The 12,148-nt window shown below is 32.4% G+C and overlaps 1 protein-coding gene across 2 annotated transcripts in view; it reads left to right on the forward strand.

The window, feature by feature from the left end:
- The window catches only part of LOC126734711 (J domain-containing protein), a 37,831-nt gene that overhangs the window by 16,746 nt on the left and 8,937 nt on the right, over positions 1–12,148 (forward strand). For both annotated transcript variants that reach the window (XM_050438429.1, XM_050438430.1), the window contains exons 2-3: positions 6,654–6,755; positions 10,592–10,708. In XM_050438429.1, coding sequence (XP_050294386.1) covers positions 6,654–6,755; positions 10,592–10,708 — 219 coding nt within the window. The remainder of the gene's footprint in view (positions 1–6,653; positions 6,756–10,591; positions 10,709–12,148) is intronic.

The raw sequence follows: 12,148 nt of genomic DNA on the forward strand, positions 1-12,148 counted from the left end.
TAGTGACGAATCAACGTTTTGCCGAGAGGGACATTTCAACCCAAGAAACAATCATGTCTGGGCTGATGAAAACCCTCATGCTAAATTTATCCGTGGCTACCAACAAAAATTCTCTGTGAATGTTTGGGCAGGCATTGTAGGGGAGAACTTGATTGGTCTGTACATTTTGCCAAGACGTCTCATTGCAGGGAATTATTTGATTTTTCTTTGAGATGTACTGCCTAAACTTTTAGAAGATGTGCCATTGGATGTTCGGCAAATAATGTGGCTTCAACATGATGGTTGTCCGGCACACTATGGTCGCGTTGTCAGGGAATATTTGAACCAAAGATATCCTAGACGTCGGATTGAGAGGGGAGGCCCAGTGGCTTGGCCAGCGCGCTCCCCCGATTTAAATCCCTGTGATTTTTATTTGTGGGGTCATTTGGACCAACTTATTTATTCTACCCCTGTGCCAGATGAATATGATCTTTTGGCTCGCATTGCAGTAGCTGCAGGCGAAATTAAAGATAGGGGTGAAGTTATTCAGAAAATTCACGACAATTTAACATTACGCTGCAGGCTCTGTATCCAACAAAATGGCGGCCACCTTGAGCACCTTTTAAATTAATTATTAATATTTATTATTCAGTATTTTTTTAACGTTATCCAATAATTTTTTTTTCCTTAGTTTTTATTAAAGTTATTTATTTTTAAATTCTGCTAAAATGGTGCCTTTAGGGAAAAAGATGCAGGATACCTTTTTTTCTGTTAAATAAACCAAGGATTCTTAAAATTTTTGATTATCAGTGGCGTACTATTTTTTTTATTAAAAAATTACTCTAATGCCTATCTGATCTATGCCACTGATTGAAACTAAAACATTTACTTTTTACGTTTAAAGCATCTTTATTAGGTAGCTTTATTGAGAAAATTTAACACCGATATCTTAAACAGTCAAAAAACTGAAAATTAATTTCTTAATATTTTTAAAAACTTTAACCCTCTGTATTTTGCTTCTGAGGCATTTCCGACCCATAGTGTCTTATATCAAAAGTTATATTTAAATGTCCCCTATCATCCCCCAAAAGCATGACCTTCTTATAAAAATCACCCTGTATACAGTATATAGAAATACATATTACCAAAAACTAATGTCTAAATTCTTATATTATAAATATGTATTTAATGAGAAATTGAACGGTAATATATTGTTAATCGAAAACACAAATAAAAAATCACAACTCCTAAATTATCTTATGTGATCAGTAATTTTTGATTGAGTAATATACCTGTTACAAAAATAAATGATATTCATGTAGTTTTCAAGATTACAAAAAGAAGATCATATATGCTAAGGTACTTGCCGTGGCTACAAAAACTTACGAATTTTTAAAATTTTTATTATTATTTCAGAAACAAATGGAACGGCTACAATAGTATTTTTAATAGAATCATCTTCATCAAGTCCTTCCTCCTCTTCATTGCTTAGAACCATATTTGAATTATTGACTCCATAATTTCATCATCCATTAAAATTTCTCTTGTAACCATATCATTATCGATTTCCGCCTATTTGCTAAAATTGTAATTAGGAAATTTCTCCTTTTCTTGTTCCTTTTTGTGTCCACATCTGAATCAGGTTCCGATTCTTCTAACTGATGCTTTTTCAACCATTGATTCAATATGTCATCATCTGACTCATATTCAAACTCCCTTCTTGAAAATCCCCCATGCTTAAAAAACTTTTTGCCAAAATTATATAAACAACAATTATGGCATCTAAAAGGTCTATAGACATTTTTTTGTTTGTGTCCATTGCATTTAACATTTTCATAAGAACATTTTTTTTGTAATTACAATTTAAAGAATGTGTTACTCCCTGGTCCATGGGCTGGAGTTTCGAACTTGTGTTGTGAAAACCGCATTCAGATATCATAACTCAAACTAAAGTTATTAAAAAAAATTTAACCAATACAAAATTAAAATTACAAAAATCGCCGAAATTCCCATTGCCTTAAGCGAGTTGAGAAAACTTGTGTTTAAATGAATCTTTGTTTAAAAAAATAAACTAAAAATATTAGTGCCGGCTCCGGCAGCGCGGTAGGTATATACCTGCCTCGTAGTCGTATGGCCCTCGGTTCGAGTCCCAGACTTGGCATGGTCGTTTGTAATGTCCGATTTAGTTTAAATACTAAAAAATTATATAGAGGCTTTTCGTGACTAAATGAATTATAAAAAAAAAATATATATTAGTTCTTCGAAAATCTGCGAGGCGGCACTCTTTTATACATTTATTTAGACACGATTTTTTTCCTTTTAATCATCAGATCGATCTAATATGGGAAAAAGTATGCACAAGAAAATGTATATATGTAAATATTTGGCTTAAACGTATATGCGTGAAGTCCATATTACATTCATTGTATGAATTCTTACAACTTGTTACTTCTTGCAAAAAAAAAACTTAGTTATCGTTAGCAAAAACTAAAAGAGATGATTTATTGGGATTAGGTTTAAGCACATTATTAACAGATGTAATAACCAAAATTAATATATGCAATTTTAAAAGAATAACTTTCAATTTTTAATACATAAATAAAAACTTAGAGTTTAAGTTTTATGAAGTAAAGGGCTAATTATTCTACATTGGCGGCACAATATTAGTAATAAGACTAAATTCAAAATATTGTTTATTATACACTATATTCTGTGTTCTGTTCGTTGAAAACGATTTTATGAAACAATAAAAATTTCGTTAAGTTGGCACTATTGCTAACTTCGTTATTATTGGAGCTACAAAGTCGGGGTAAATATGCATACTAGTAGTATTCCTCCGCTGATTACGATAGCAAAAATTAAATAAAAATCGCGCATTGCATTGGCGACTTGTAAGTTTTTAATAGGACACCCAGTATGCAATATTTTCAATCAATAATAAATTGAATTGTAAGAATAAGTAAATATGAGCTTTCATCCTAAAATCAAAAATAACTATGAAATTGACAGTTTTTTAAAATATCAAAGATGGTTCTGATTTCATATAAAATGGTTGTTTGTTTCATAAATGTCATCAATATTAAAGCGATAATTTGAATTGCTTCAGTAAATAACTTAAAGTTTGGGTTTTTAAAGAAACGATATATCGAGCTCGTGAACATTATACTGCTTTCTTTTCCATATAACTTACTAGACCGAAGGTATTTTTTGCTTCTATTACCTAAGTTTAGATAAAATGTTAATGTATTTAAGAAACTAGAACCAAGAAACAATTCAAAATAAACTGACTAAAATTGATGTCTTTGCTTACCATAAAGCTCATCCGACTAATTCACTTGATAATTTAGTGCAAGAAAGTGGATTACTCTTGGGAACCATTCACAGCATTTTAAAAAAGTATAAGTTTGTTCCCTATAGGTACATATCTACACAGACGCTTGTGCAGGAGATCAAGAAAGGTGTATTCTTCTAGTTTAATTCTTTGGAGCAATGAAGCAAGTTTTTCTAACAGGGATATGTTTAATAAAGATTACAAAATGGGGAAGTCTTTATCTCCAAGAAAAATGCATGTAGGTCAACAACTATTGTTTTTATTCCCGATAACGGGTAGTTTTTTTTTTTTTAATTTTATTTGTTGAACGTATACCGGGTGGTGCGTCGCCGAGCGGAACATAGGAAAACCCATGTAAATTTTAAGGGGGTCAATTATTGGCTTCCCTGTACATTTTATAGAAAAAATGTAAGATAACTTTTTAAAGAGACCAATCTGGCAAACCCTTGTGCAAAGTTTCAAAATATTTTAATACGCGAATCTTGAATTATTCAATTAAATGTAATTTCAAAATTAGCAAATTTTCGGTTCAGGTAAAACCAAACGGGCACCAGTAAAATGAATATTGTCACTGACGTGAGGAAAAGTGTCAATAAATCAGTGACAGTCGATATTTGAAAACAAGTATGAATTATTCATCTTAGCAATAATTAAGTGGCATTATGCAGAAACAGTTTTAAAGCAGTATCTGAATTCTGAAATGTTTTCAGTTTATTTCCCCACCAAGCCCATTTCGTCCATTTCAACTATTAAACGTATTGTCAATAAGTTCGAGTCCAAAGGTACCGAAATAAATAATTGTAAGTGTTCAACTCAGGATATCGAAAATAGAGCCGAAGAAAGAAAGAACAGAGATATAATAGAATATTCTACTGAGTGTGGAGGAAAACAAGACGGTTAGTATGAGGGTTCTTGGGCAAGAGGTAAATAAACATCATACAACAGTATTGCGTACTTTAAAAAAAACACAAATATTATTCGTATAAATTCGAAAAACATCAAGATCTGCAGGAAGCAGATGAAGAGCGAAGAATGGCATTTTGTTTTGAAATGATGAAAAGAGCAAATAATGATGGGAATTTTTTAAGAAATATTTGTTTTACCGATGAATATACATTTACCCTCAACAATGAACCAAATGTTCAGAATTGCCGGTATTGGAGCCAAGAAAATGAACATCGCTTTGTTCATACTCGGACACAATATCCCCAAAAAACAAATGTATTCGTGGGAATTATCGGACACTATATCATTGGACCCTTCTTTATGGACTATAACCTAACAGCTGAAACCTATTTGGACTTATTTCAAAATCAAATTGGACCCGCCTTGTGAATGAATTCTATGATCGGTTAGAATATTGTTTAACTGTTAATGGAGGGTTGTTTGAACATTTGATTAATTGATGTTTTTATGTAATTCTCTATTATTTTAAAGAAAGTTATTGTATTTTATTTTATTTTAGTTTTACACACTTAGTAAAATATTAAAAGTTCTGTTCTCTCTTTTTTCGGATCTATTTTCGATCTTCTGAATTCACAATTATTTATTGCAATGTCTTTGGACTCGAATTTACTAACAATAGGTTTAATGGTTGAAATGGACCAGATAGGCTTGATGGGAAAATAAATTGAAAGTATTTCAGATACTGCTATTGGTTTAATTAAATTCTAAGTATGATAAAATTATTTTTTTAATAATCGATAATAATAATTGTTATTGGTTTAACTTCATCGTTATATTAAATGTAATGTTAACATGTCTTACTTTGAATGTATGGTTGTGAGATTGATAAAATGAAAAAAAAAACATTTCTTGTATTCGGCGTATTTCTTGTATTGACAAAGCTTTATAACAAATTGTTTGCTGGTGGCTGGTGTCTGGTTTTACCTGAACCGAAAATTTGCTAATTTTGCAATTACATTTAATTGAATAATTCAAGATTCTCTTATTAAAATTTTTTGAAACTTTGCACGAGGGTTTGCCAGATTGGTCTCTTTAAAAAGTTATCTTACATTGTTTCTGTAAAATACCCACTTTTTGAGTCAAGAAAATCCGATGAACTTCCAGCCCTCTAATCCGCAGAGATGCTTTAATGTGTAGAGTTGGTGTCACTTAATCGGCCCAAAAATTGTAGATGTTATATTTTATTCAGGCGCATTGACTGGAAATTTTAATGATAATTTTTTATCAACTAGCTATTCGTATGCCTCCTCGATCGTCTGACCTAACGCCTACGGATTTTTTCTTTTGGGGCTATTTAAAAGATGTTGTGTATAAGAAGCGTTGTAATACTTTTGAAAATCTTCGGCTAAGCATCTTCTTTTTTAATAATAAGAAAATATAAATTGCTTATTAATTTTTAATTTTAAGGTAAAAGGTCATACGACAACTTTTGTATAAAATTCAATTTACTATCGATTGAAAATTTTGCATACTTAGTCCAGCATTAAAAAAATTAAAGAATGGAACGCTATAACTGGCCGACGCATTGTTCGATTTTTATTCCATTTTTACTATGTTAATCAGCGAAAAGAATACTACTAATTTATCTATTTAACCCACTTTAGCTACAATATTAAAGAAGTAATAGTGCCAAATTAACTTTGAAAATCCTGTATATTGTAGAATTAAGATTAAAAGTACATGATTAAGTATATCAAACGCCTTACAGAAATCGAAAAAACTAGAGCAGTTATTTCACTTTTATATATTACTTTAAGAATATCATTGGTTAAGTGCGCTTTTTACAGCTATCAAGCCGAATGGATGCTCTGGCAAAATATTATACTGCTGTAAAAATTATTTGATTTGTTTTTCCATAATATTTTTAAGTACCTTTGAAAGTGTAGGTGATATACAAAGCGCAGATGAAAGTGTTTTTAGCTCCGGATAGAGGGATAGCATGTTCCTCTTTCCACGCAACTGAAAAATAGAAGTTTAGTATTAGACTCTATTACTGACTGAAAGGAAATACTGTACTTATTAATTTATGGCAAACTGTAGAAAATAAATTATTTTTACTACACCTAATGGTGTAAACATTTTATGGAAAACCTTTTCGCAATTCTCAAAATCGTAATTCAAGGCTGTTGCGAAAGTACCTGTGAAATATCCAGAATTCACGGTTATTGGCATAAAGCAAGCATATTAGTCATAAATCATTGAACTAATGGATTTCTACCTTATAAATAGGTTTTGTTTATTTTTAGAGATCTTTTATGAACCTAAATAGTAAACGGATTAAAAGTTAATCACCTAATTTTATATACATATTTCGAAGGTTATACTCTTTTAATTTTGAATTCTGGTTTATCGTAATAATTATATTAATTTATTTCAGACGGAGCAGATCAATCAGGAATACAAGATTCGGGCCTTGCAGTGCCATCCAGACAAACATTCCGGTGACAAAGATATGGAAGAAAAGTTTCAACTGTTGAATGTAAGTGAAAAGTTGATAAATCGTAAATTTAATAACAATGAAAAATCTAGAAAAATAATATATGGAATTCTGCTATATCCTAGTATTAATTACAATCCCTATCGCTTTGATTATCATCCTACCGAATTTTCCAAAGTTTAATCTAAAACTGAAGATCTGTAATACTTACCCAAATACTCTTATACATGACGGGCCTATTTGTTTTTTAGGTGCATACTCTTGCTGTAACATCTTCATCACCTTCACATTCTCATTAGCTTTTAAAGTTAAAAAGATGAAAAATCGAAAAGCCACGTCAATTTATTTGCAAGTGTGCCCCACTTTAAATGTTCGGCAGTTCTTCTTGTTTCGACCCCTTGGCAGCGAATAGGGGTTAAGTGGCACATCGTTGGAAAGAGCGTTTAATTCAAGTAGTATCCTACTTTGTTGGTTTTTATTTAGAGGTTACAGAAACAATTACAAAACATCATAAACATTAAACTTTCTTTCTCAAATTCGAATAGCTGGCAAACCAACATCGAAAAGCGTTCATCAAAAAGTAATCTAGTAAAACTTTGATGTTACTTATTTTAGTATATAGTTAATATATGAATACTATTATTTATTCGCTTTTGTTTGTTGGGCTATTTAGTGACACTTTTATAATGGGAGAATGGTTAATTTTCATCAGGAAAAAACTTAAATTATTTTCATTTATGAGGAGGTTTAAAAGTGCGCACTTAGGACGGCATTGATTTTCAATGAAAGAAATCGAAAGCGTAAAGTTGGTTATCGACATGTGCTAGATTTGTTGGCAAAGTGCTCCGAAATTGATTCGGTGAGTAATGGAAAAAATAACTCAATAGTGATGAATGAAGCTACTCAAATTGAGGTTTTAAGATTATTTGGTGCAGAGCCCACCAGCTTTTTCAGATATCAGATATTTCAAGAATAGTACGACGATACGACGATAATTTTGATAAAAGAATAGCTTTGTAAAATTATGATTTATCAAGACAACACTATTCCTAATATTCTGCTAAATATCTGTTTCAGCGATGAATATAAATTTTTTTGACGAAAATCCGCATATGGTTCGAGAAGAACATATACAATATCTAACATATACATCATCTTAAAAGAAAAAAACTCAACTCGATACAGACGGTAATTTAGTTTTACACGAGAATTTTTTAACCTGTAACGATCCGGTCCAACAGCTTTCCTTGGACGAAGAGTCCTCGAACGCGTGGATTGGCAGAAGATTACCAAATAAATAGCTTCCAAGATCACCGAATTTTACATTAGACTTCTTTTTTTGGAGTCAATTTAAATCCTCGCCTATAAAACACAAGCTGCTGATATTGGTAATTTTAAAACACAAATTACAGTAGAATGCCGGTCAATTCCTGGTATTCTCAAGTTTTCCAAAATGTGGAGGAATTCGAAAGAAAACTTTATTATCGGTTACGGGAAAATGGACAACACTTTCATTAACTATTTTTTTGAATCCCAAAACCGAGTCAAAATTGACTCTTTTTTGTAAAATTTTTATTTGAAAAAATATGGGAATCATAATAAAAGATGTTTCTATATTTTGCTTTACGTTTATTACAAAAATAAACAACTAAAACTTTTTATTCTAAATACATATACCAAAAAAACTTAAAAGACGAAAAAGAATAACAAACTAAATATTTACTTTTATTTGTCTAAAAAATTACATTAGTTCTTATTCTCCATACTCGTCTTTTAAACAATAGGAGCATACTACTGTTTTATACATTTTAATTTCTGAGTGTGTGGGACAAACAAATTTTTAACACTTGTCACATTTTGTGGAATATTTGTTATCATTTCCCCGGCACTAAAAACATCTACATCTTTTTGCGCCCGCGTAGGGATTGGACTGCTTATTTTTTACTGGAACACCCGTAGTTTCAATAGCTTGACATGTAGCTGCGGAAAACCCTCTACCATCCATCCTCATGATTTTTTTCTGCTCGCTGAACAATATTATCATGGGTCAACATGTTACCTAGTTCTTCTAAAAAAACTTTCCTTCTTATTTTCAAGTTACCATTGGAACTTTTCCAGTCTGGGTTTTTTGTAATCTAGATGACAAAGGCATTATATGAAGCGACATCAAGCCAATTAAAAAATAAACGTAGTAATAATCTTCTTGTGCATCTCTTGGAAGAGTACTCACGTACAATTTTATCCAAGCAATCGACGCCACTTTTTGTCTCATTATAGGAGGTTATTATATCAGGTTTAAATTTCAAATCCTGCCCCGCAATATCATGTGGGTGATGTATTGAAGATAGCAGTACCACAAATTTTTTGGGTTTCGTAAGGTAGGACATTAAAGTAAGATTTCGTGTGAAAAGACTGTGAGGAATACGTTACTCTTTTGCAAATATCCAGTAAGCACTTTGGCAGGTCTTTGGAGTTTTGCGGACCGTCCCCACAATTGTTAGATTCTAGGACATAAGATCTGCTAAAGTGATGTCGGTGAAAAAATTATCAGTGGTAATATTCCGTTCACTACGATACCAGTGGCTTGCTAAAGTTTTAACAACTCGAGGTCCTTGATTCTTTTCTACTATTCCATTTATTTTTCCTAAATACACTTCAAAATTACAGCAATAAAAATTTTCAGCATCACAAAGGGCCTATACTTTTATACCATATTTTCCAGGTTTACTTGGTATGTAAACTTTGAATGAGCAACGACCCCGGAAAGTTACCAATTGCTCACCAATAGCTCCAAAAGCTGAAGGATTGTAAGATTTCCTGCAATTCTTAGCAAATATCTCAGTGATCTCACGAATCGGAGCAAGTTTATCCTACTTTTTTCTCTCAGCCCTTGTAGATAGATCATCGAAACGAAGGTGACGTAAAATGTCAGTGAACCTATTTCTGGACATAGTAGCCTGATAAATAGGCCTGGTGAATGCATTGTTTGTAGTCGACCATAAACTACGTAGACTTTCTCTTGATTCTCAAAATCTACCAGTAAGAATAAGGATTCCAAGGAAAGCGAGAAATTCTGTAGTGTCTACCTCAATCAATTGACTTCATAACTTTCATTCTAGGTGTTTATGAAGTCTTTAGCTTTTTTGTTTGAGTATTTTATAACAATATCTAATAAATCATTAGAAAAGAAAAGCTTAAAACAGTGAATTTATATCTCTGCTTTTATCTGTGAGACCCTTATTTTCTTGCATGATATTACATGTTCTGGATTTTCCTGTTTTATGTGCAACAGTATACCAAGTGCGATTATCAACATTGTACGACTGTTTATTGCTCACTGTTTCGTCTTCTAATGGATCAGGTAAATGTATTTGTTCTTCCTCTAACTCTTAAAATGAAAGATTGCCGTCATGTATCTCAGGCTCTTCATCCGAGGTGTCCTCATCATCTGACAAATCACCAAATGCCTGTTCCAAAGGTATTTCGGTTTCGCACTCGTCATCTGAAGAATGCATCAATATTTCGTAGAGTTCCTTGTCGGATAAACCCTTATTTTTAGACCACATTGCACTTTACTACTTATTATTGAAAAATAAAATAACCCTCTTACAGTAACGTTCGACAGTAAACTGAACAACAAAGCAATAAATTGGAAATATACGCAACTTATCTTGTTTAGATCAAAACAAGATAAAATCGAATATACTAAAGTGTGTTTTTTACTTTAGTATATTCATTTAAAGTGTCCCTTTGACAAATAAAATTGACGTGTTTTTTCCATTTTTCACTGCAAAAAAGATCAAGTATTAAATAAATACTTATTAGAAATGATAAAATCACCAATTTTTATAAATCTTTCTATATTTTTTTCATTATAGGAAGCTAAGGATACGTTAATAAATCCTGAGAAAAAAGCTTTGTACGATAAATGGAGAAACAGTGGCATTTCTATGGGTTATAAACAATGGCTGGGAATGAAAGACCATGTACAACAGGTAAGTCCCTATCTATATTTCATTAAATAAATTTAAAACGAATTCAATTTTCGTTGAGCTCAATTAAAGTTCAGCCCTTCAGGAGCAAATTGAAGGCATAGCAGCGTCAATTAGGTTTCTCGGGAAATATTATTGAAAGGGTCGACTCTTCTATTAACAAATTTTATCTAGTTTCCTTTTGAACTTTAAAAATGCGTTCACGGAAAAGTGGAGTTTTTTATTAAAGAGCTCTTAAGTTTCTCCGCTCTTTTGCTGCTTAAAATGGTCTATTGAAAAAATGTTCAAAAATAATTGGGTTCTATTTATTGATATTTTTTCTCTTTTATTAGGTGTGGATTAAAACGATCTATTCATAAAGTTTTAATGCACACCTAACGGATGGGAAAAACGCTATAACATTTAAAAAAAGCTCTTTTATAAAAAATTGCGCTTTTCAATAATCGACCTGTATTCAACAAGCATGATTAAAATTAAATACCGCCCAGGTCTCCTTGCTGAAGCACCATAGCAACAGTGATTTCGTCGGAACATGTGTGGGTGGAATTCTCCGCACTGTGCTTCTGTATACAGGTGCGACAAAGACAATGATAAGACCCGACATAGTTCCAAGTAAGTTTGGCTAATTAAAATGTCGTCTTTGAACACCGACGAGGGATCAACCAAATGTCCATGGTGAAATAAACGTCACGTTCACCATAGGAAAAGCCACATTCAAACATCCTGTGATAGTGGATGAGATGGGAATGAGGTGATCATCGGAACAAACATAATGTTCACTAAGAGCTTCGAGTTAAACTAACAGGGAGTCCTGAAGATAAACGTTGCGGAAATTATTTTGCATCGTAAGAAAGCTTACAGCGTTCGAGTCATACTTCCGGAATAAGTTTTGATACTAGAACGGAGAGCGATTGTTCTGAAGGGGTAAGTTGATAGCAAGACCACGGAATATGAAGCAGTCATATCTGAATCTGCAATATATGACGAGACTGGTGGTCGAGGGATAGTAGTCGGAAAGACCCCAAAGAATTACGAAACTCTGAAAGAATTACGTCCGTAAGAGTCATGAGTGTCAATCATTATCCTGCGCTGTTAAAGAAGGACGCGGAGTTAAGACACTGCTCTGCAGTTTCAGCAATACTTCGACAAGCTGCGGCTAAGGACATCAACCGGGAAGCTATTCCAAAAAAATTAGAAGAGTCGTCAAAGACCAGTCTAAGCCCAGACCAAAGAAAGAACTAGCCAAGAGAGAGAAAGCTATTAAAATTATTGAAAGTATGGTCAAGTAAGGATCATAGAAGTATCTAGCAGTCCATGGTATTCACTGATAGTAAAGAAAAAAGACACCTTGACTAGATTGTGCGTTGCGATTATTTTACGAAGTTTAGAAGCTTAATAATGTGACCAGAAAGTTAGAAAGTGTAGAAATCCTCTTCCTCGCAT

Source organism: Anthonomus grandis, chromosome 3, assembly GCF_022605725.1.
Source record: "Anthonomus grandis grandis chromosome 3, icAntGran1.3, whole genome shotgun sequence".
Lineage (NCBI taxonomy): Eukaryota > Metazoa > Arthropoda > Insecta > Coleoptera > Curculionidae > Anthonomus > Anthonomus grandis.